Source organism: Myotis brandtii, unplaced genomic scaffold (assembly GCF_000412655.1).
Source record: "Myotis brandtii unplaced genomic scaffold, ASM41265v1 scaffold929, whole genome shotgun sequence".
Lineage (NCBI taxonomy): Eukaryota > Metazoa > Chordata > Mammalia > Chiroptera > Vespertilionidae > Myotis > Myotis brandtii.
The window spans coordinates 171,266-196,185 of record NW_005371832.1 but is presented as its reverse complement, the minus strand read 5'-3'; the positions used below and the strand labels follow the sequence as shown (position 1 = coordinate 196,185).

Genomic DNA, 24,920 nt, shown 5'->3' with positions numbered 1-24,920 from the left:
CAATTGAATTTGGTTCTAAATTGTATCTGAATTAACTTGCCAACATGACATGGTACCTCAACTTACCTGTTCTCTACTTCTCTCCTCCCACTCATTGTGCCTTAAGATCACCTTTAATAAACACATCTTTTCTGTCTTCTCTCTCCTAGGTTCTGTGGTTGGGCTCTCAATTACCAGGTTGTTTTGGTAGAAGCCTGGGAATGAATATCCTTTTCTGTCCCTCCCCCCAACTCCCCAGAGTTACCACATTTTCACTTAAATGGGGCAGGATCTACATACTGTCTACTGTCCTAATGATTTATTCTGAGCTTTTCAAGTAAAAATGTTAACCCTAAGGTTTTATGTTAAGTGTAACTTTTTAAATTTTTTACTGTGGCTTCATGTACCACTGTGATAGCTCTCAGCACTCGGGTTCAATCTACCTTTATTTGTTTCAACTAAGTTACAAATGAGTTATCCTGTCATTGCTGTGATATGACCTCATATTAATTGGTTTTATGTTTGTGTTTTTTTAAGCTATCCAAGAGAATCTAACAAATTGATAGACCTTCCAGAGGATTACAGCAGCCTCATTAATCAAGCCTCTAATTTCTCGTAAGTTTTGATATTAGAAAACTGAGCATTTCCTACCACTGGAAACACTACATGGAATTAAGGGATTTTGTTCATTGTTTTGTTTGGGTAGGGAAATTGTAACACCAGTATTCTTTTTTTTTTCTTTTTTTTTTTAATATATTTTATTGATTTTTTACAGAGAGGAAGGGAGAGAGAAACATCGATCAGCTGCCTCCTGCACATCCCCCACTGGGGATGTGCCCGCAACCCAGGTACATGCCCTTGACCGGAATCGAACCTGGGACCTTTCAGTCCGCAGGCCGACGCTCTATCCACTGAGCCAAACCGGTTTCGGCAACACCAGTATTCTTTACACTAGTTAACTTGTAAAAGCATCATTCCACCATGTTTCAGAATAAGATTTGGGAAAGGGGCTGATAGGGAAACAAATTTGGTTCATTAAAGATTATCTAGCGTCGGCCTGCAGACTGAAGGGTCCCAGGTTCGATTCCGGTCAAGGGCATGTACCTGGGTTGCGGGCACATCCCCAGTAGGAGATGTGCAGGAGGTGGCTGATCGATGTTTTTCTCTCATCAGTGTTTCTAACTCTCTATCTCTCTCCCTTCCTCTCTGTAAAAAATCAATAAAAAATATATTTAAAAAAATTATCTAAATAACAATTTGCACTTCAGGGTGGGCAAAAGTAGTTGTTTGTATGGAAAATAATACAATAAGTAATAATATAAGAAGAAACTGTCTTTTGTATACTCACAACTGTAAACCCACTTTTGCCCCACCCGGTATAAAGTAATAAGAGCCCTTAGTAATTTTTAATAGATGATTATATATTTAATGTGCCAGTAACATAAAGAATAACCAGTAGTGTAGAAAATTAAGTGTTACCTAGACAGTTGAAGCTGTGTATGTATCTCTTCTCTAGTGCATCAGAGATCCACTGTTCTGAATGGAGTGGGAGCATTTCTGGGCATTTACATGTTAACTGCAAATGTTTATATTCCTAAGCAGCATTCTTATTTATTATTATTATTTTGCATGTTTTAAGCTGTAAAATGACATTGCACTGTACATATCCTACACCTTTTTCACTCAGCATTGTTTGTAAGATTTATTTATACACTTGACATATATAACTTTTAATTCATCACTTTTCACTGTATGTAGTATTTCACAATTGAATAGTAGTAGAATTTATATTTTTCCTCCTATGATGAGTTTATTTCTTTTTTTCTCTAATTGTTGATTGTTTCCAGTACATGTGTTTGTGTATATGTGTGTGAAGTGTTCCCAATTATAGAAATAGTTTTCCTGGACCATAGGGTGTAGGCATCTTCAGCTCCACCTGCTGTTGCACAGTTTGGCTTCACAGTGGTTTTACCACCACCAGCTCTTCAGCCCCTCTTCTGTAGAGCAATGACTTGTGCTTTTTGTTTTGTTTTGTTTTGTTCCATGGAGGTGCCCCAAATCAGGCGGTGATAAGAGCAGAACCCCAACTCTGTGCCTTGTGTGTGGAACTCTGCTGTGCTCCCATAGCTACTGCTGCCAGACTGAACTGGAAGGGGAGGATGTGGGTGCTTGCACGGCTCATACCTACTCCTGTGGTTCTGGAGTGGGCATCTTCCTGAGGTAGGTGAGCCCTGAGGGAGCTTGTTAGCTTTGCCTCTACTGTGGTGCATGCCTGTCGAAGAGTGGCACTAAAACTGCCGCATTGCAGAGAATTACCAGACTGCTGTTCGCATGTACTGTATTCATTTGAAGAACATGGGGAGCCTTGTCTTCTCCTTTCCTACAGTTGGCTCGTGCTAACTTGGTTGGTTCTATTGCCATCATTCCTACCCCTATGACAGTTCTGTTCTGCTTTCCTCATGCCTCACTCTAATGTAAAACTTCAGTTGTCTGACTAGATTTTCTACCCAGATTTAGTCACAATTACTTCTTTTGTTGTATCGTCATGGTTTTGGATTCGGACATATTACAGGTCAATGTATATAGTTGTGTATGTTCAACAACATACAACAAATACTTATTATGCCTTGTGTATCCTGGGCATTGAGAATGCAGTAGTCAACAAAGCAGACCGAAGTCTCGCCTTCCTGGGCTCATCTTCTAGTGAGGGAGGCAGGAGATAAACAAGACTGGTAAGGATTTAGAAAGTGCTGTGTGCAAAGGAGGGGAATAGGAAATGGCAGCTGGGGGTTGAATTTTAGATAGGGAACCAGGGAAGGTTCCCTGAAAAAGTAACTTGAAGAAAGACCTAAAGAAGTGGTAGAGCATTCTAGAAAGGGAGCAGCAAGTACACAGTGGCTGGGGAATGTGCCTGCCGTGTATTAGAAAGAGCCAGGAGGCTGGCGTCACTGGAGTGGATGGAATCATGGGGAGACTCGTGGCTCCTGGCATATCCCAGTGTCGTCTCTGAGTGAGATGAAAGCCATTTCAGGGTTTGAAGGAGAGAAGTGACATGAGTGTGAGCTCCTCAGGGCAGAGACCATCTCTATATCTTAGTCATCTCAGTGCCTGACAGTTTCTTGTATGTGATAGGTTCTCAATAACTGTTGAATTGAGCTCAATTTTTAAAAAGTCAAGCAAACCTGTCAGGGATCAGGAGACACTTTTTTAAATAGCCCTTAGGGAGAAATGTGCAAGTAGCATTTTCCCCGGTCTGTCATATTTCAAAATTCTTTTTGTCATGTACGGTATTGCTTTGTGTTTCAAGTCAGCCTAATTCAGAATGTTTGTATACCATTTTTTAATGGGTAATTTTCTCATGATAGTGGTTAAAAATACCAGTAACTATTTTATGTTTAGAAGTTAACTTTCTCACACTTAACAGTTTTTTAAATGCTGCTATTATGGGAGCTGTCAATTCTTATTCCACATGTTCCATTTTCTCACTATATTGACTTACAGTACAGTCATTTCAGTGATTTTAATGATGTGTTGATACTTTTCTGTCTCTGCTGTAAATGCTGTTGTTTGTTTATTTTTATAAGACTTCAACCCAAAAAAAGGACACATATGTAATACCCTTTGTAATACTTTAAGCAATAGAAAAAAAAAAAAAAAAGACTTCAACCCATTTGGAGCTGAAGCCAAACCTTGGTTGTAATGTATAACATGTAAATGGTCTCTCTACAGAGTACGGGAATGTCAGGTGCTATATTTAGCCGGCAAAACCAAAGGCTGTTTTTATTCTCCTCCGTACCTTGATGACTATGGGGAGACTGACCAGGGACTCAGGTAAGGGCCCCCATCCTGGGGGGCTGGGTTCACTGACTCTGGGCCTCCGGAGCCTTCAGTACATGGTGAACATGGTGAGCCATGTGGCTCGGAGGCCGGTCTGCTCACAGCCCAGGCTGCCGCAGGGCTTCCGTTCTGGCAGAGATGGCTGGTATCTGTGGACTCCTCCAAGGAGGGCACCTGGCTGCCTGGTTGGCACTCCCTTTCCCAGCCCTTAGACTGTCATGAGGGCCATCGGGATAGATAAAGGAAAGAACAGGACAGGTTGCAACCTGTTTCCATTTCTCACTCCAGAGAGTCAGAACTGTTTGAATTGCCATGTGGCATCCACGGCATCAGAGCTCTGTAGGGAGAGCCCATTGGAACTGGTGTGGCTTTGTATGGGGAGACCTGTGCTCTTCACGTGATCTAAAGAGAGCAAATCTTCATCGATAAGAAATGGGCTTATTACGTACGAATCTGGGGGACAAAGATTTAGGACATATAGAGCAATACAACAGGCTTCATCACTTCTATGGTATCTTCTATTACAAGCAAAATGCTAACAGCAGTTCCCTCAAGTACTATTACAAAATTTGTTAGACCATCTCTTTTTGCCCAAAGAAGGTAAGTCTTAACCTAGATATAACCATCCAGCCTTGAAGTTCAGAAGTTCAAGGTCTGGAAACAGGCAGAATAAGTAGATGGGCTGCCCCAGGTGCTTAGCTGCGAGGTTGTAGGCACATGCCACCTGGTGATGGTTTTTCCTGTTCCCTAAGGAGTGTGGGCTCTTAGGAGGGGCCCTGGTTAGAGAGTGAGAGGAGTGTGTCCTGTGAATTGGGAGCAGAGGCCCCAGGCATGAACTCACCAAAACCTGTGCTTAGTTACATTAGGCCCAGATTTTACTCACATTTGGCTGCTTTGCTTAGACTTTGTGGCTGAAAGATAGTACTCTGAGGAACACGTGTACCCCTGTAGTTTTCCTTCTATCCTCTCCCCTGCCCCTCCCTTCTTTTTACATTCATCCAATGAAATGGACAATGAATTGGTAGTTTTCGCTTCTCAGCCCAGACCCTCCTGCTCAGCCCTGCCCTGTTCCCTCAGCCCTGTCTGAGGAAGTATAGGTCATGTGCATTTTCCTCTTTTTTCAGCACTTATTCCCTTTCAGCTCCTCCTAGCAAACCTGCAAAACTAACATCTTAACCACAGTCGCCTGCCAAACAGAAATTTTGCAGAGGATCTAAAAGCAATAACTTATAACTTTTCCTAAACCAGGAAAGGCTGGGATAAAATAGATGAATAAACAGAATGCATCCAGAGTGACATCTGTCTTCTTTCTAGACGGGGAAATCCTTTACATTTGTGCAAAGAGCGATTTAAGAAGATTCAGAAGCTCTGGCACCAGCACAGTATCACGGAGGAAATTGGACATGCACAGGAAGCAAATCAGACACTGGTTGGCATTGACTGGCAACATTTATAGTCACTGCGCTACCAAAAACATAAACTCGGATTTTTGTAACCCAGCGGCTTTTCAAGAAAAAGAATAGGAAATCAATTCCACTGGACTTGGAAATAAATTCTTAGTTAGCTTTTCTTCCCAGTTTTATTTTTATAGTTTCTGGCTCTAGGGACTGATGAAAATCATCTTCCGTCAGCATATTTTCTTGCACCATTTGCTGTATCCCTCAAACATAACTTCTTGCAAGAAGCTTCTCTTCCTGGGCTGGACACAGCCCCTCTGTGGGTACCTGACTGCGTTTGACCGTTCCCAGTCATCTGAGCCAGATTACAGTACTGATGGCAGGGCACTGTACACCTGAAGCTGATGCACCAGCAGGAGGAAACAAAGTCTCTGGTCTATTGGGGTCACATGTCCTAGTCCCGTTCAGTGACTCAACATGGACTGGGTTGGCGTCCCCTCTGCTGACGGACCCACCTCTAAGAGCAAAGCAGTGGATTTGGAAAGCAGCTTTCCCTTGTCTGCGTCGGCTTTCAGAGGACGGGGGCACTTGTGCATGAGGAACCCCTGTGAGGAAGGGGAGGCAGTTGTTTCTTCAAATGCTGGGTGGTTTTCAGAGCTGTGAAAGGTTGGATTTTTTATTTTATTTTCTTTGGCAAGACTTCTGGCTTTGAGAGAGAAAAACTCATTTTAAAGGGCTTTTTGAAAAGTTATAGAGTATCCTTATTTTTCAGACAATATATTCTTTTATTTCTAAGACTAAATGGAGAAGTGTATGCCTCTAGAATCAAACACTAGCAGGGAAAAAAAAGAACTGTTTTGAAGTTCCCGTCCCCCCTTCCCTACTCGCATTTCCTGGAAAGATGGATTGCTGGTTATGTGTTGGCTCACTTAGTACATTCCTGGGACAGCCTGTGTGCCTAGGGTTTTTATTCTTTCTAAACATTACTGTTTTTACTAAGAGGTGCCTTCCTAGAATGATAGCCACTTAGTAAAATTGATTATAACTATTATATACCACATGGCCACTCTGTTTGATGTACATGTGCCAAGAGCTTGGATACACACAGATTGATGGCAGATTTTGTGGAGGAATAAATTCGGAGCCTCTCTAAGGTGAGGCTAAGGGACAAATGAATAATGAAAGGCTCTCGGATTTTTTTTTTTTTTCAGCCAATGCAAGTAATCCTTTCACTCCCTTTTTTTTTTTTTTTAACTGCATCTAAAAGTTCCATCACACTCAACTTTACACACTCCACAGTGTACCCAGGAGGAAGGTTAGAATCCAGGCTTCAGGCTAAAATAAGTGGGGGTGCAGAAGCTGCGGTCACTGCTTCCTCTCCACGGTATCTTCTGAAAGGATGACCTTGGCCCTTCTTGCTCGGGACTGACTCACCCAGAGGAGAGGAGGCGCTCGCACCCAACAGGAAGAAAATCCAGATTAGAACCTCGTGCTCTCCCCTTTTTTCTGGCCTTTTTGCCATTGGTAAGATTGGGATGGTTTGGACTATGGATGGCATAATGATATTAATGTTTCTTTTGGTTTTTGTCACATCCCCATTCCTTTAACTTTTAAGTCCAGCTTATTTTGGCTTTTCTCAATAATGTTCACCAAGATTCAATTTAAAATGATGAAGACCAGGTCTGGTCTCTCCCTCGTAAATGAATTATGGACGTTTTCACCAAATCATGAGCATTTTCCAGCTTTTAGGACTGAGGGTGTCATCCCTGGATTTCACTCTCTGAGAATGTCAGAGTCTGAGAGAAGATAAATTTAGAAGATGAAATAATGTTTGCATCATTAAGCTAATTGTCTTCCCTATCTATTGAATCATCTTAGTATTATTATTTGTTCCGCATGTATTATGTTTATTGTGGAAATGTTTATGTAACATGCTTTCTATATCAGGGAAAATCATATATGTTTAATAAATTGGCTATAACTTTAATATCTGTGGAAAACTTGTAAAATTTGGAATGTATCATATGTAAAAAGCTTAAAGATATCCAAATAAATGCTTTAGGTGTTGACATTACTTTGGGTCTGTCTACATTTTCATTTTGTTTCACACTTAAATACCCTGGAAGTGTTCCCCATGTCACCTTGCTACAAGTAAAGTGGGACATGTGTATTAGCTTGGCATTTAAGATGCTTATGTTATTAGTGTCTGTTATGGCCATTAGCCAGACATCTTGACCTTCCCATAGAAAGCTTGATCATCATTTCAGCTGATTAATTTCCCTGTTAATTGGCTATGACAGCTTGTGACCTTTCTAAACCATTATGGACCTCAAGGCACGAGAAAAGGGGGCACTCGGAGTCTCTCCCAACGCCGAGACCTGTCTCCCGGTGTAAACTCTTTTCACTTGATCCCAGTCTTGTTCTTACACACTCCCCAGACACTTTCTGCTTATGAGAGAGACAGGTAGGAGAGGAGTGGCATCCAGTGCCAGGGAAGCATTGCCTACGAGAGCTCGGCTGTGCTCTTATTTTTTTTTTTCTGCTATACTTTTTAAAATCCTCTTCAAAGGAAAGGATCACACTGAAAAAGCAAGTTTCCCTTGTATGACCCCCGTCATTAATGCTGCTTTCGCTTCCTCCCTCCCTGTCCTAGTGTCGTCAGGTCCAGGGCTCAGGAAGCCCTGTGGTACACTCCTTGCTCTGTTGCTACTCTTGTTTTCCAAGTCAGGGTTTTTGAGGTTTGTTTAACAACAACCACAATCAAGAAATAGAATAGTTCCATCACCCAAGCTCTCCCATCCTGACCCCTGGCAACCACTAATTTTTTCCCCCATCCCTTTGCCTTGCCTCTTCCATAATGTTGTGGTTTTTTTAATATATATTTTACTGATTTTTCACAGAGAGAAAGGGAAAGGTATAGAGAGTTAGAAACATCAATGAGAGAGAAACATCGATTCAGCTGCCTCCTGCACACTCCCCACTGGGGATGTGCCCGCAACCAAGGTACACGCCCTTGACCGGAATCGAACCTGGGACCCTTCAGTCCGCAGGCTGACGCTCTATCCACTGAGCCAAACCAGTTAGGGCTTCCATAATGTTTTATAACTATCTTATGTAACCTTTTGAGACTGCTTCTCTCACAAAGAAGGCATGCAGCCCTAGCCGATTTGGCTCAGTAGGTGGAACATCGGCCTGTGGACTGTAGGGTTCCAGGTTCAATTCTGGTCAAGGGCACATATCTCAGTTTCAGGCTTCCAGCCCTTTTGAGGGCACATGTGGGAAGCAACTAATTGATGTGTCTCTCTCATATCAGTGTTTCTCTCTTCCCTCTCCCTTCCACTCTCTCAAAATCAATGGAAAAATATCCTCAGGTGAGGATTTAAAAAAAAAAAAAAAGAAGGTATGTGTTTGAGGACCATCTATATTTCCTTTGGTCGCCAAAGAGTTGGGAGTCCTGTAATACATGCTGTTGAATTGTGCACACACAGCAGATGAATTTACATGAAATAACAACACACACCCTTTATCTTCAAGTGTTTGCATCACCAGGTAGTGCTTGTGCAGTTAACAGGTGAAGGACATTTGGGCAATTTTTGGTGATTATAAATAAAGCCACTATAAACATTCATGTACAGGTTTTTGTTTGGACCTAAGTTTTCATTCCACTTGGGTAAACAGGAGTTTTCCTTTATATATAACTTAATCCACACCGTCCTTGTATTACATTCTTTTAACTTTGCTATTTATACTCATCCTCTGGAGGACAAGAAAGACAGTGCATCAGGAGTTAAGGACTGATATATCCTCCCTTGAAGCCAATCTCAAGTCCACTGAGGACTGGGAAGGCATCCCCACTCCCCCATGTCCCTATTCCCAACACACAGCACAACTGGCTGGCCATGCTGTCATCAGCCATCTTTTTTTATCTAGTGCAGGTCAGAGGCCCTAATTGCTTTGGTCCCCCCTGCCACCAGGCTAAGCTGCAAACCTTCTGGCCTAGCACCACAGGTCCCAGAAGAGGAGGGGCAGGGCAGCGTGCAGAGCAAGCAGCTAATCTTATTAATCTGTATTGAGGTCACTCAGGGTTTATTTGCTGCTGGTGGCTCAGTCCTGGTTTCAGTGTATTGCAACAGACTATGGGTTATTGAGCTGAGGCCACAAATTCTAGGAAATCCACCTTCCTAAATGTTCAGAATAAGCATTGCATACTTCTGCACTGTGGAGTGTTTTAAAAATAAAAGTCCTGCTCTAACCGGTTTGGCTCAGTGGATAGAGCGTCGGCCTGTGGACTGAAGGGTCCCAGGTTCAATTCCAGTCAAGGGTATGTGCCATGATTGCGGGCACATCCCCAGTAAGGGGTGTGCAGGAGGCAGCTGACCGATGTTTCTTTCTCATCGATGTTTCTAACTCCCTCTCCCTTCCTCTCTGTAAAAAATCAATAAAATATATTTTAAAAAATAAATAAAATAAAAGTCCTAAGGCACTGTCTTTACCTCTCACCCTATCCCAGGGCTAGGCTAGCAGGACTTTGAAATCTTGGAGTCCCTTGGGTGAAATGAATTTGCACTGGCCCAAGGAAAGACTGAGGTTAGACACCAGGGAGAACCTGGTGCCAGAGTTCCACTGGGCACTGGTCGGTGACCAAACGAGGTGGGCCAGCTTTCTCTGGCAACTATGGCTCCCTGAGGAGATCTGTTAAGATGCAGCTCTTCTAAGTCTGCTCTGAACCAACTGGTGATCATTATTGGAGGGTGAGTTAGTCCTTTGTCCTCAGACCCTAAAGTTGCTTATATCTGCCCTATAACCTGGACCCATCGAGATGCATATTTCCTTGTTTGGGGAAATACATTTTGGCCAGAGCAGGGAAAAAATGCTTTGGAATTTTTACTTAAATCACTAAAGTAAGATACCACATATTGAAATATTAGGTAAATTCAGCCGTGGTCCAGACTCTAGCAAAATGTTGAGATTATTTGGATAAATTGATAGTCACTGTTCTTGCAGGTAAGAGAGTAAGAAGGCAGGAAGGAGGTGGCTCCCATGCTGTTGAAACACAGCTACGCTGGTCATGAACAATGCTTCTGTTTCGTGTCAGGTTTGGTTTTGTTAAAAAATATTAGGTAGAGCCCTAGCCGGCCTGCGGACTGAAGGGTCCTGGGTTTGATTCTGGTCAAGGGCACATGTCCGGGTTGGGGGCTCAATCCCCGGTGTGAAGCGTGCAGGAGGCAGCCTATCAGTGATTCTCTCTCATCATGGATGTTTCTATCTCTCCCTTTCCCTTCCTCTCTGAAATCAAAAATATTAAATATATGTATGTTAGGTAAAGTTGGGGATCCTGTAATACATGCTGTTGAATGGGCTAAGATAGGCATTTTCATACTATACACAAAAGTGGTTTTCATACAATATAATTTTAATGTCTATTGTACAGCTTAGTTACACATCTGGCCTAGAGCAGCACTTTCCCCGTGGTTCTCAGCACTCCTGAGAGGAAAGAGGGCCCCGGAAGGGGGGCCCAAGGAATCAGAAGTCAGATTAAACCTGGGACCAACATCTGACAGTGTCCAAACATCTTTGTTGGGTCTTAAGCCTGGGGAAGTTAGAGCCCCAAAACACACCCCAGGCAGCACCAAAAGTCTTGCTTTCTCCACACCGGAAACTCAGGACGGCAGTGAAATCATTCTCTCCTTCAACTAAACGAGCTTCCTTTCTCTCTCTCTCCTGAAGGAACTGGAAACCTCTGTTGCAGTGCTAGCTCAGGAAGACGGCTGTCTTGAAGAATCCTCTTTAATGCAGAGGCATCCCAGGAATATTGCTTTGAAGGATGGCTGTCTGGGGATAGAAACAGGAAGAAGCTCCCAGAGGACTCTGCCCTCCACTGTAGACAATTAGTGTTGTCCACGGGGGCTGACACGCCCACCTGTGCGGGCATCCCTGGGCCCACCACGAGGTGAGGCCTGGTCTCCGAAGGGTAGACTCCCGTCTGATGGTTGCTCCTCTTCCACGGAAGGGCAGCCGTCCCCCCAGAGCCAGAGGAGCCCCCCCAGACCTTTCGGGGTGGGATGCTGCTGGGACATGACAACAGCTTGACTTCCTCCACCCGTAGCTCACTCCTGGCCAAGTGAGGACACGTGACTGAGACGGAGCAGGCCTTTAACTGCGTTCTTGGTGGGGAGAAACAATCCTCTGTCTCTAAATGCTCTTGCCCCGTCATTGGAGAATTCTTCTTTTGAGCCCTCCCTGCTTTGGAGAGTCCGGTACCCTTAGAAGAGTATAATTGTCCCCCACTTTCTGCCATTAAGCAAATACAATGGCTGACCTGTCAATCTTGGCATTTTTTAAAGGGATAACATGGCCAGTACTTTTGTTCAGACTCCTGTGCTTATGCACCTGGTGACATTTGGATGTAGAATGAAGCCTCTTGGAGCTTATAATGGCAAACGCAGCAAAGGGAAGCAGCCCTCGGGTGTGGCCAGTAGTCTCAGGGTGGAACTGAGATGGGTGCCGTGAGAGAGACGGGTTGTGGCTGGTCATCCCCAGAGACCCCTGAGGCCACCGTGAGACCATGTGCTAGAGCAGTGGGCCTGAAGGGGCTCATTCACTCACATTTTGAGTCATTCATTCAACAAATGTTTGACAGATGCTTTTAGGGACCCTAAACTTTCCATCCCACCATCAGGGAGAGTCTGTGAGGTGGCCGTCCTCCTCGGGAGCTTCAGATTGAACAAGGGTGTGTGTCCGCATTTCTTGGAGTCCATTACTTCTCAGTGTTCAGGAGGGAGGGGACCCGGGGCCATCAGCCAGCCTCGGGGGCCTGGCCTGCGTCTGCGCCCTCGGCTTCCACCTGGTTGCTCTTGCCCAGCTTTTTCAAGCGCTCCAGAAAGGCCTTCCAGGTCTCCGGCACGCTCTTTTCCAGCAGCCAGCCCTCGCTCTCGCACTCGGGGTCTTCGGGATTGGACACACTTTCCAGTGCCGTGTGCAGGTAGCGCAGCCCAGTCGTGGTGGTCACCTGGTTGGGGGAGAGGAGACTTAGTGGAGGTCTGGGAGGAGTAGCGGGGATTGGGGCTGTCAGGAAACCAGGGGAGCCGTTGGCCTCTTCATGACGGGGCCCTTCAATGAGGCGGGCTCTGATGAGTCTTGCTGGGGCACCCAAGACACTGGCCCCTATCCAACCTCATCACTTTCCCTCTCCCTTTCCCGCCACCCTGTGCTTCTTTGGGATCCTCCGCACCCCAGCCTTTCTCTTCCCCAGTCTGTACCATTTGCTACTTTCTCTGCCTCGAATACTGTTCCTCTCCACACTCGCCTGTTAATTCAGCTTCAGCCCTTGTGGTGCCTGTCCCTGCTCCTCCTCCTCCTCCCCCATCCTCTCAGGTCTCTCCTGTCCTGGGGGCATTAGGCCTGGGCTCCTCCCTGTGCCCCCAACCCCCTCCCGTGCCCCCCAGTTCCTAGCACATTATTTGGCACACATTGGGTATTCAGTAGCTATTTGCTGGAAGGTCTCTCCTGTCCTGGGGGCATTAGGCCTGGGCTCCTTCTCCCTGTGCCCCACCCCCACCCCGTCCCATACCCACCAGTTCCTAGCACATTGTTTGGCACACATTGGGTATTCAATAGCTATTTGCTGGACGGAATTTTAAAATGACCTCCTTTTCTGCAAACAATATGCTATGTGGTTTTCTCTACTTCTGTTATCTTCAGTAGTGTGGGGGTGAGTGGGTGGTTTGTTTGGATTTGTTCACTAGTCGTCACTGGGGCAGACACTGGTGCCAAAATGTCTGGGGTCTGAGCCAGCTCTGGCACTTAGCCATGTGATGAGGAAACCTGTTGACTCATCTGGTTTGCAGGTTTTCAGATCAGTATCGCCTGCCCCGTGTGTGTGCTGTGACACTTCAGTATGTGGAGGCCGTGGCACCTGGTGCACAGTGAGGGTGAATAGAGGTGTCAGCTGTAATCGGTTATTAGTGTGGTGAGTATTGTTTTCAGCTGTCCGTTGCATTGTGTTAGCCACTGTTTCTACACAGTCCTGGTTTGCTCTCACATACTTCTCCTTTTAGGGTACAGCAAACTCTGTGAGGGGACTAGGCTCGCTAATGGAGAGCGTCCGCTCCCCGAGGCAGGGGTGACCCTGTTCCATCTCGTTCACCCAGTAAATTGCACTAGAACCACACTGGCTGGTGGAGGGCCTCGCTAAACATCTGTTGAATGAATGCTATGGGGCAGCAATTTTCAACCCATGTGTTGCAAGAATGTATAAAACGTGCTGTGACATCTGACTATTCGATCAGGGGCACTGACCTCTTTTCCCTTAGATTATCAAATAAAAAAATGACAACATCTACACAACCATAGTTGTCTGGTGTGAGTGAATCAAAAGTACACTTTTTTTTTTGTCAGATCGGAAAAATTTTTTGGGGGGGTGTGCCGCAGAATTTTAATAATTAGTTTGTGTGCCATGAGATGGAAAAGGTTGAAAATGGCTACTCTGGGGCCATTTTATAATGATGGTAGATGATAACAGTAACTAATAGAGTTTAAGTTATTGTTATGGTCCACTGAAAGTTTAATAGTTTTAGCAGTGGGGAAACATACCTCTTCCTGGAAGTCCTCTTCCTGCCTGTACCCACTGTGGCCCCCTCCTGCTTTCCTGAAGGCGGCCCGCGCTGCACTGAGTTTTGCACTTGGTAAAAGTTCCCTTAGGTTCACGGCTCAGATGTCATCTGCTAACTGGGTTGTGAAGTCCGGGAGGGCAAGGCTCAGGGCAGAATCCTGTCTTAACCCAGCCCCCCTTGTGCCCATCACAAAGCTCTGCCCACTAAAGACCTCAAGTAAACGTCAGGGGCATTCGAGCTCCCTGTCCACAGTGAGCTGGCTCCTGAAAAGGTGCTGCACCGAGAGGCAGCCAGTGGAGCCCAGCCTTCCAGCAGTAAGCTTCTCTCCTAATTCTACCCACGGTTCCCAGGACTCTGCCTCAACATTACAGGAAGCCCGCCCTCCCCACCCACCCTCAGGGAGCACAGCCCCTCTCGGGTAACTGGCTAGTGGGGTGTCAGCCAAGGGCACCGCTGCGTGAGAATTCCCATAGACTAAGAGACTAAAGGAACCGTTCAGTGAATCTTCTCTGACAGAAAGTTCCCCCACCCAGTGTTTCTGATTTTGTACACTTGGAATTTGGAGTCTGGATGTTCTGCTGTCCGCTCAAAGCAGGAGCCCAAGTCACCCTCTGTGCCACCTTGGTCTGCCACTCATTAACCTTTTGCGCTCCAACATCGAGGCTGACTCGACAGACCAGGCGCTAGTAGCAGGTCCAACGTCGAGCTGAGTTGGTGATTGAGCTAATTGGCAATTTCCACCAGGGAACTACTGCAGCCAAGAGAGGAAGGACTTCCCATTCGGACCAGACTGTTCGAATTCCAAAAATAAAATTGGAGCGCAAAGGGTTAATGCACACCCCATTCAGCACCCAGGACAGCGCCCAGAGCAGGGTAGGTTTGTGAAATCTCTTCAATAAAGGAATTCAGCATTCACTGAGGGCTTACTACATGCCAAGCCCTGTGGCTACAGAGAGGAATTCAGCCTTACAGCCGAGATAAGATGAAGCCACAAATAATTAGAATAGCAGGTAAACAGTGATCAACATCTCAAAAGAAGCATGAATCCAAAGAGCTCGCATTTGCTGAATGTTCACCCATACCTGGTCAGTGGTCCCCAAGCTAAGTGCTGTCAGCTCCATATAACAGAGAGGTGAAGTACTTTCCAAGACCTCAGACCAAAAAGTGGAGGCACAGGCTGGACCTCTAACACATACAAAGTGAAAGCAGCCAAACCAAAGGCTGCCTAATACATGATTCCATCTATATGAAGTGCCCAGAATAGGTAAATCCACAAGGACAGACCACAGATTGGGGGCTGCCTGGGGTGTGGGCTGGGGGATTGGAGAAAGACTGCTTAACGGGTATGCAGTTTTCTTTGGGGTGATGGACGCGTTTGGGGGCTAGGTAGAGGTGGTGGCGGCGTAACATTGTGAATGTTCTAAATGCCCCTGTATTGTTCACTTAAAATGGTTGCTTTTATGTCCTATGAATTTTACCTCAATAAATTATTTTTTAAGCAACAGGACAGAAACAAACAAATGGAAAGTGGAGGTCTTGGGGTTCAAGCCTTGGCCTTCCTGACCCACAGCCAGGCAGAGGGCTGGTTCCAAGGAGGGAGGGAGGGAGGGAGGGAGGCATGTGCTCCGGGCCCAGTTTCTTCCCTTTAAATCCAAATAGGCCCTGGCTAGTTGCTCAGAGCGTCAGCCCATGGACCGAAGGGTTGTGGGTTCAATTCCTGGTCAAGAGCACATACTTCAGTTGCGGGTTCGATTCCTGACCATGGTCAGGGCAGGTGCAGGAGGCAACCAATCAATGTGTCTCTCTCACATTGATGTTTCTCTCCCCCCCACCCCCTCCACTCTGTCTGAAAATCAATGGGAAAAATATTCTCAGGTGAGAATAAAAAAAATGAAAATAAAATACAATAAATCCAAATGGGCAGATGGCTCCCTTTTCCCCTGCACCCCACCCCGGGCCAGGAACCTACGTCAAAGAGCCAGACGAGGAGCGTGACGGCGCCCATGGAGTTCATGAGGCTGCTGTAGTAGCTCAGCAGGGCGGCCCTGCAGCCTTGCACCCACAGGTTGAGCTCCTCCGTCTGGTGGTCATAGCTGTAGTGCGCCGAGTTGTTGGTGAGCTGGTACTGGATGCAGGGCCGTGGCGAGTTGGGGTTGCAGCAGCTAAAGGGGACACCGTCCACCAGGTACCTCCCATCCACGTTGCTCTTGATGCGGCTGGAGGAAAAATAAACAACTTGAGAGGGCTTCTCGGACTTTTCACCCGGTACCAGTTCCTCCCGTCCCTGCCACAGTCCCATTCATTCATGCATTTGCTCTCTCGGTCATATTTGCTGTGCACAGACTATGTGCCAGCTAGTTAGTGTTCTAGGCACTGAAGATGGAGCAGTGACCCCCGGGAGCCGGTGCCCCTGCCTTGCTGGAACTTATGTTCTGGAGCAGGGGTGGGGAACCATTTTTTTGGCCAAGGGCCATTTGGGTATTTATAACATCATTTGCGGGCCATACAAAATTATCAACTTAAAAATTAGCCTGCTAGGCCTCGCCGGTTTGACTCCATGGATAGAGTGTCGGACTGGGGACTGAGGGTCCTGAGTTTGATTCTGATCAAGGCCACGTGCCCAGGTTGTGGGCTCAGTTCCCAGTGTGGGACGTGCAGGAAGCAGCCGATCAATGATTCTCTCTCATCATTGATGTTTTCATCTCTCTCTCCCTCTCCTTCTCTGAAATCAATAAAAACATACTTTTAAAAAAAAGAAAGTTATTTTTAAAAATTAGCCTGTTTAATTAACTCATTTAATTAACTCACCCCTACTGCCTTGGCAGGGCCAGACCAAATGATTTCTCGGGCCTTAGCCCACAGCTGGACGTTCCCCGCCCCTGCTCAAGAGGGTTGGGATTGGGGAATGTAGAGATCATCCATCGTCCCTGGCAGGCAATGATTTCTTAGAACCATGGCAGGCTGGTGAGAGCAACAGAAGGGCAGGGCTCTGCCTTGTATTCGTGACCATCCGACTTCAGCCCCCAGCCCTCTCTCCAAATTCATCTCCCCCTTTGGGACCAAGACCCCCTCTGGCCAGATCAGTTCTTCCCAGCAGATGTGCCAGGGCCCGTGCAGGGAATGAGGCTTGCCCCTCGCTTTGCTCACCGTTTGCTCACCATCCACATGAACTCTGTCCAGCTGAGTGGGCACTCCTTACTCACCTGACGGATGCACCCACATAACTCCGCATTTCTATATTTATGTATGTATTGGGTTGGAGCACACCATACGTTCGTGTGGGTTCAGATTCAAGAGGAGGAGACGTCTCTATAGTGACGGGTCTCCCCTCCCCATCAGGCGGGCTGGCTATGCCCTACCTGACCTGAGGGAAGTTACCCAGGTCTGTCGGGTTCAGATTCAAGAGGAGGAGACGTCTCTATAGTGAAGGGTCTCCCCTCCCCATCAGGCCGGCTGGCTATGCCCTGACCTGAGGGAAGTTACCCAGGTCTGTATGTGTCAAAAGCCATTGAGATTTGCGCACCTGACTGTATGCATGTTATCTTGAGTAAAAAAAAAAAATTGTTTAAGTTGCACATGAACAGTGCATTCCATAGTAATAGCAGACTTTTACAACACAAGAATAGAAAGCCTGTAATTGTTTAAAATAGAAATCGTGTTCAACAATATTCACTGAAATGATCATTGCACTCTAAACAAGGACCTTCGCCCTGGCCGGGAGCTCAGTTTGTTAGAGCATCATCCCAGGACGCCAAGGTTGTGTTCGATCCCCAGCCAGAGCACATACAAGAATCGGCCAATGAATGCATAAATAAGTGGAACAACAAATCAGCGTTTCTCCCCTTCCTCTCCCTCTCTAAAGTCAATAACTAAAAAAAATATATTAAAAATAAAGACAATATAAGTAGATTTTCATATTTAGCTTCTAAGTAAAATCTCCTTCGTGCAATAAAACTCCCCCTCATTCTCGTCCCTCCACCCCCCCAACTATGATCAACTTGTCTGACCTTTTGGGGAGGCGTCATGCAGGGACAAGCAAACACGGGTTCCATAAATGTTACTCTTCCTGGTTTGCTTCTTCTTTTTTTTTTTTTTACCTAAGTGGCAGCATTATATACTACTGTCTTTTTTTTTTTTTCCTAAAGAGTGGAAGGGAGGGAGAGAGACAGAGAGAGAAACATTGATGTGAGAGAGACACATCGATGGGTTGCCTTCCACACACACCCTGACCAGTGCCAGGGATCCAGCCTGCAACCGAGGTATGTGCCCTTGGCCGGAATCGAACCCATGACCCTTCAGTCCACAGGCCAATGCTCTATCCACTGAACCAACCGGCTAAGGCTATCCTACTGTCTTTTTACCCTTAACAATGTCTTGAAGATGTTTTATATCTGCCAGTGGGGAGTGCTGTCAGGTGTTCGGTGAGCTCTATGGTGTCCCCACTGCAGATGGTTCCTGGGGTACTGGGCAGTCCCCGTGGGGGGCGCTTGGGGTTTCCTAGTCTCCTGTTAATACAAACACGCACGTGTCGTCCTGCATGTATAAATTTATCTAGAGGGTAAGTTCCTAGAAGATGCATTCCTGCGCCAGAGGTGGGTCCGTCTGTGACCACACCAGACACCGTCTGCCTGTCTCCTCGGGGCTGGGCAGGCACACCCACCAGCCACACCTGCGAGAGCCCCTCCCCACAGCCAAGCCCTCACAGGTCTGATTGATGATATTGAAAGCTGACCCATGGAAAGAGTATCTTGGGTCCTGACTCAGTAGCTTGGTTGGTTGGAGTGTCGTCCGTACACCAGAAGATTGTGGGTTCAATTCCTGGTCAGGGCGAGTACGGGAGGCAACTGATTGATATTTCTCAATCGATGTTTCTCTCTCAAAAAAAAAAAGAGAACATATCCTTGGGTGAGGACTAAAACAATAGTATCTCGCGGTTGTTTTAATTTCCACTTCTCTCATGAGTGGAGTTTGGTGTCTAACATGTTGAAGAGCCACCTGTGGTGCTCGCTCTGGCAGCACATACACTAAACTGGAACGTACAGAGATTCACATGTCGACTGTGCAAGGATGACACACTAAGTCCTGAAGCGTTCGTATTTTCACTTAATAAAACTTAAGACTATAAAAAACAGATCCAGCCCAGCTGGTGTGAGTGAGCGTTGAACACCTATGAACCACGAGGTCACGGTTCAATTCCCGGTCAGAGCACATGCTGGGTTGTGGGCTCAATCCCCAGTAGGGGGCGTGCAGGAGGCAGCCCATCAGTGATTCTCTCTCATCATTGATGCTCCCCTCTCTCTCTCTCTCTCCCCATTCCTCTCTGAAAGCCATAAAATATATATATATATATTTGGAAAGATCCATTTGTGATTCCTTTTCAGTGAACTGTCCTTTGCTGTCCGTCTGAGTAAGACTTTAAGAAAGCTCTGTACAGCCCTAGCCGGTTTGGCTCAGTGGATAGAGCGTCGGCCTGCGGACTGAAGGGTCCCAGGTTCGATTCCGGTCAAGGGCATGTACCTTGGTTGCGGGCACATCCCCAGTAAGAGATGTGCAGGAGGCGGCTGATCGATGTTTCTCTCTCATCGGTGTTTCTAGCTCTCTATCCTTCTCCCTTCCTCTCTGTAAAAAATCAATAAAGTATATTTATAAAAAAAAGAAAGAAAGCAAGAAAGCTCTGTACACGTGGCCTCCTTGGCTCCAGAACAATCCATGCCTGGGTATCGGCCACCATATTTCTACACCGACCTTTCCTGCATGGACAGGACCCACTGCCTGAGGAGGGGGCGGCCCTGGGTGCACAGGTGGTCCCGCTGAGAAGAGCAGGACACCTGGGTTTCTGCCCGGTCCATCCCCCGGGTAGATCCCCTCACCTCCCTGGGCCTCAGCTCCCTCTGTGAAGTGGGGTCGACACAAGGATCACACGAAGGGATCCATGTGAAAGGCTTCGAAGAACAGTGAGCCAGGCTCCTCGTTCCCAGGGAGCCTCTGTGACAAGGTGACACACTGCCGGGGACACACTAGAGGGGTGCATGGGCCCTGTCAGCTGTGCGGAGGCTGTGAGCGCTGCTGTGAGGAGGAGGCACCTTTGTCCGAAGCAGTGGCTGCTGGAGAAGTTCTCGCTCCAACCCCACTGACTGCGGGTGAGCAGCCCAGCAGGCGGAGCAGACAGTGTCTCCCACCCCAAGACCAGCCCCGCCACGGCCTCCTCTCCTCACCGGGAGTAGCTCAGCTCAGCTGCTGCCGCCCCTCCCTGCCTGTTGGCCCTGGCGCCCACTCCACCAGCTCAGTGTCCCGCCTGGGCCGTCCCAGCGCCTCCCCTCGGGAGAGAGCCCGCGTCAGCCCCAGCCTGCATCTGTGAGCGGGTCGCACACTGGTGAGCGGCACTGACTCCTCTCTCCGGAGCTGGGGGTGGGGGACCCTGCCCTCAGCGGCTGTGGGTTAGCTAAGGCCTGCACGGGGTGCAGCTGGGGAGAAGGGGGCTCCCCCCACGCAGGGCCCGCTCCCTGGGACCTGGCCCACCATCAGGTGGTTCTGCAGCAGGGGAAGGGCCAAGGCAGGGCCGGGCCTCACCCAGCACCGGAGTGGCCCTGCCTCCGGGACCTGCCTGAGGGCCAGGCGTGCGGTTCTGTGGCTGAGGCCCCAGGTCGGAGCTGCCTGCAGCCTGCAGCTGGCCTTCTGGGCGGCGCCTTCCCTCACCTTGCTGACCCCAGTGGAGAAGCCACCTTGCTGGTCCCTACAGGGCAGGGCCGTGTCCCCTCCCCCAGACTGGGGCTCCCTGAGGACAGGCCGTGTCCCCCTCAGACTGGGGCTCCCTGAGGACAGGGCTGTGTCTCCCCCCAGCCGGGGACCCCTTGGGGCCACAGCTCTGGAACTGGCCCTCCCTCCCCAGAAGCACGTCTGTCGGCTCGGCGCTGGCCCTGGTCCAAGCACAGGTGACAGCCTCACTCACCCTCTTAGGACGAAGCCGGGCAGAGGCTCCTGGGGGGGGCTGGCTGTTTATATCTGGGCCCCCGGCTGCAAACCGCGCTCTGCTCAGGGCTCCAGGCTCCTGAGGTCTTAATTGATGAGCCTGTGTTCTAGCCCAGCGGTCGCCAATCTTTGGACCTCACGGACCACCAGGGTCCGCAGACCACCGGTTGCCGACCACTGTGCTAGCCACTGTCCCATGGCCCAGCCACCTCCCACGGGAAAATCACCGTGTCCGAGTCCCCTGGGGAAACCAACGTAATTCAGTCAGTGAGTCTGTAAGTCAATGAGGAAAGCCCAACGGAAACGAGCACCGCAGCGGAGGAGGGAGGCAGGCGTGTAGCTGCTGATGAGTCAGTCCCCACCTGACCCCCATTGAGCCTTGGCAACGACCTCTGTGAGCCTCAGTTTCCTCATCTGAGAAATGGCGATATAGTACCTGACGGGCCTGGGGCGGAGACGAAATGGGGTAATACACACAGAGCACCTGGTGTACAGCAAGTGCAGGATTAGCATTTCCTTTTGGGGTAGCCACAGAGTATACAGTCCTGCAGGTGGTGAGGGGGTCATAAGAAAGGGGAGACAAGCCCTGCCCTCAGGGAGCCCCAGTCTGAGGGGGACACGGCCCTGTCCTCAGGGAGCCCCAGTCGGAGGGGGACACGGCCCTGTCCTCAGGGAGCCCCAGTCGGAGGGGGACACAGCCCTGTCCTCAGGGAGCTTCTAGCCAACGTGTAGAACTTCTTGAAATGTTTATAAATTGTTTAGGAAGAGGAACAGATGCCTATGGCCAGCGGGTCCCCTTGCAGGACAGTAAAGTGAGAGTTTGGTGCCAACTTCTCCCCTTGTTCTGGAGCCCAGGCCAGGCCTCCCTGGCTAAGAGTTCCTGGTTCCGCGCCTCTGAGCTCCTTCCCGTCTGCCTCTCACCCCAAGACACCGGAGCTCTGCTCGTCCTGAAAACAGGAAATATCAAAGGAATTGTTAAAGAAGGCCGAGGACCCCATGCCCTCCTGGTGTGATGCGGTCAGGTGCCCAGAGCAGCACCCTCTGAACCTCTTGCCGAAACCAAACCTCAATCCGATGGCCCCTCAGCCCTGAGCTGGCTCACGGGAGAGCGGGCAGGACAAGGGGAAGGCAGCGTGGCAGCCGTTGCCCAACTCGAGCGCGAGGGGAATTCTGCAGGACAAGCGGCCGTGAAAAGGTAACCGCCGCCCTGGCCGGAGTGGCTCGTTTGGCTGAGCGTCGCCCGGTGCACCAGAACGTCACCGGTTCAATTCCCGGTCGGGGCACATGCCCAGGTTGTGGGTTCAATCCCAGGCTGGGGTGCCCGCGGGAGGCAACCAGCTCATTTTCTCTCTCACATGGATGTTTCTCCCTTCCTGTCTCTCTGAAATCAATACAAACGTTTTTTGTTTGTTTCAGTTTGTTTCAGAAAAAGATAACTGATATAGAGGAGAGAGACTCAGAGAAGCAACCAAGTGCAGAGTGTGGGCTCGGTTGGGATCCTGATTTGAACAAACCAGCCGGAAAAGACATTTTGAGACGATCAGAATATTGAACAGTCTGGGTATTAGATAATATGAATGCTAATTTTGTTGAGATGATTAATTGTACTTACGTTAAACAAAAAGAAAAAACAACACCCCCCTCCTTATGAAATGCCTCCTAACGTATTTACAAGTAAAGAGAAACCATGCCCAGGATTTGCGTTAATGAAACCTGAAAGGCAAAATGTTTGCTGAAGCTGGGTGATGGGTACACGGGTGTTCACTAAATCTCTCTGCTGTTGTGGCTGCTTGAGTTTTCTGTAAGGAAAGTTGAAAACACAAAACATAAAGGCACCGGCCGAGAACCACAGACCCTCCTCCAGAGACCTTACTTCTCTTGGCCTCGGCGGCCTCAGAAGTCTAGCCCCGAGGATGCTGCTGAGAAAAGCCAGGAAAAGGCGAATGCTGCTCTGACCGGTTTGGTTCAGTGGATAGAGCGTCGGCCTGCGGACTCAAGGGTCCCAGGTTCGATTCCGGTCAAGGGCATGTACCTTGGTTGCGGGCACATCCCCAGTAGAGGATGTGCAGGAGGCAGCTGATCGACGTTTCTCTCTCATCGATGTTTCTAACTCTCTATCCTTCTTCTTCTCCCTCCCTCTCTGTAAAAATATCAGTAAAATATATTTTTTTTAAAAAAGACTTTTAAAAAAAAAAAGAAAGAAAAGGCAAATGCTCACCACGTCTCGGTGCTTTGTCATCTCAAACACATAAACGCACTTTCTATGTTGGGGATCCAGCTTTGTCAGGTAAACTTAATAATCTTTCTAAGTGAGCAGTCAAAATGCGAACAGAAAGAAATGTGTGTGTGTGTGTGTGTGTGTGTGTGTGTGTGTGTGTGTGTGTGGTGGCGGGGAGGAGAGGTGCCACTCAAGTTCTCTCGTTCATTCCTTTGTTCTTTCCACCAACAGGCACGGGGGTGGCTGGCGCTGGCCCTCAGGCAAATCCAGCCCCACCAAGCTTTCTGGTCACAGCCCCAAGGAGCTCACCTCCCTCACGGTTTCACCCACTGATCATTAATTTAAGTTTGTGGGAAATGATGATGTCGCCTCTCTGTCAAGGGAACCTATCAGGCTGTTCCCTTGACAACACGGGTGTGATGTCACTGTGGGGGGTGGGGTAGAAAGGAGAAAGGATTTCAGTTCTGCAGTTCCAGTTCTAGAAATGTAGCCGAAGGGAAGTGGGGGGGGGGAGAGAGAGAAAGAGAGAGAGAGAGGGAAAGGCAGGGGAAAGACATCCTAAATGACCACTTAAGTGTGTCCATTTGTCCAGTGGAATATTACACAATCGGTGATCATAATCGTTTTAGACAAATACTGTTTCATATCACATATATGTGGAATCAGAAAACCCAAATGCATAGAACAGACATTAGATTGATGGTTGCCAGGGGCTTTGGGGACAGGGACGATATTGGTCAAAGTGCATAAACATCTATACTAATAAAAACATAATATGCTAATTAGACCGGGCAGCCAAACGACCTTCTGGACGTCATTCTGGACATCCTTCCAGACAAAGCCACAGTGGCAGAGGCCAAGGCAGAGGCAGTTGGGGCGATCAGGCAGACGGAGCAGTTAGGGGCAATCAGGCAGGCAGGCAGAGGGGTTAGGGGCAATCAGGCAGGCAGGCAGGCAGGCAGGCGAGTGGTTAGAATGCAAGAGGGATGTCTGACTGCTGATTTAGGCCTGATCCCACAGGGGTCCCGGATTGGAGAGGGTGCAGGCTGGGCTGCGGGTCCCTCCCCGCCCCCCCCCCCCGCACAAATTTTGTGCACTGGGCCTCTAGTCCAATTATAAGTCGAACAAGTTCTGGGGATCTAATGTACATCATAGTGACTACAGTTAACAATACTGTGTTACATACTTGAAAATTGCAAAAAAAAGTTGCTCAAGAGAGTAGATCTTAAATGTCCTCACTACAGAAGGGAAATTCTAATTATGTCACATAATGAAGGAGTCAGCTAAGGCTATGGTGGTAATCGTTTTACAATATATAAATGTATCAAATCAACACAGTGTGCACCTTAACCTTCCATAATGTTATTTGTTAATTATATTTGTTAATTATATCACAGTGATGCTGAGAGGAAATGATCATTTTGAACATTATGCAAAAGTTATACTATCAAATTGCAAAATGGGCATCAGTTGTCATTACCCCATGGTTAATTATGTAGATGTTAACAAGACTAGAATGAAATGTGAAAAAACTAAAGCTAGTGATGCTTAGTTGTGACTGAGAATCTGACTTGAATTTCTTTGCCTGTTTTTGTTTCTCTTGATGTTGTCACCTGGTTTTTTGTGTAACAGAGACACTTTTTTAAAATCTAAACAAGTTGGTGTGGAGCACTGAGCTTAATGTTTGCCTGGAAACGTGGCCGTGCTGACCACGAGAGTGGAACAACCTGGAGAATTTCTCCGCTTTGGGACAGAAGGGGATTTGGGGATTACAGAGAGGTTTTAAAGTCTCCAAGGACTGACCCTGTGCAGGAGGCAATCGAGGGAAATGACAGGAAAAGGCAGGGCTGCAAAGCTACAAGGGCTGGTTCTACAACAACATTCTCCCCCCTCCCCACCCCCACCACC

At 47.9% G+C, this 24,920-nt stretch overlaps 2 protein-coding genes across 14 annotated transcripts in view; one reads left to right on the top strand and one right to left on the bottom strand.

Annotated features, from left to right (window-relative positions):
* Positions 1-11,980, top strand: part of UBR2 (ubiquitin protein ligase E3 component n-recognin 2) — a 138,919-nt gene extending 126,939 nt beyond the window's left edge. For 10 of the 13 annotated variants that reach the window (XM_014532979.1, XM_014532983.1, XM_014532977.1 and 7 more), the window contains 4 exons: positions 517-594; positions 2,029-2,199; positions 3,709-3,810; positions 5,131-7,287. In XM_014532979.1, coding sequence (XP_014388465.1) covers positions 517-594; positions 2,029-2,199; positions 3,709-3,810; positions 5,131-5,272 — 493 coding nt within the window. In that variant the 3' untranslated portion in view covers positions 5,273-7,287. The other 3 variants (XM_014532981.1, XM_014532980.1, XM_014532984.1) reach the window with 3 other exon arrangements.
* PRPH2 (peripherin 2 (retinal degeneration, slow)) overlaps positions 10,606-24,920 on the bottom strand; it is a 17,249-nt gene continuing 2,934 nt past the window's right edge. Inside the window, exons 2-3 of the mRNA XM_005885788.2 lie at positions 15,795-16,041; positions 10,606-12,222 (exon numbers count right to left, since the gene is read on the bottom strand). Of these exons, the coding sequence (XP_005885850.1) occupies positions 12,010-12,222; positions 15,795-16,041 (460 nt within the window). The 3' untranslated portion in view covers positions 10,606-12,009. The remainder of the gene's footprint in view (positions 12,223-15,794; positions 16,042-24,920) is intronic.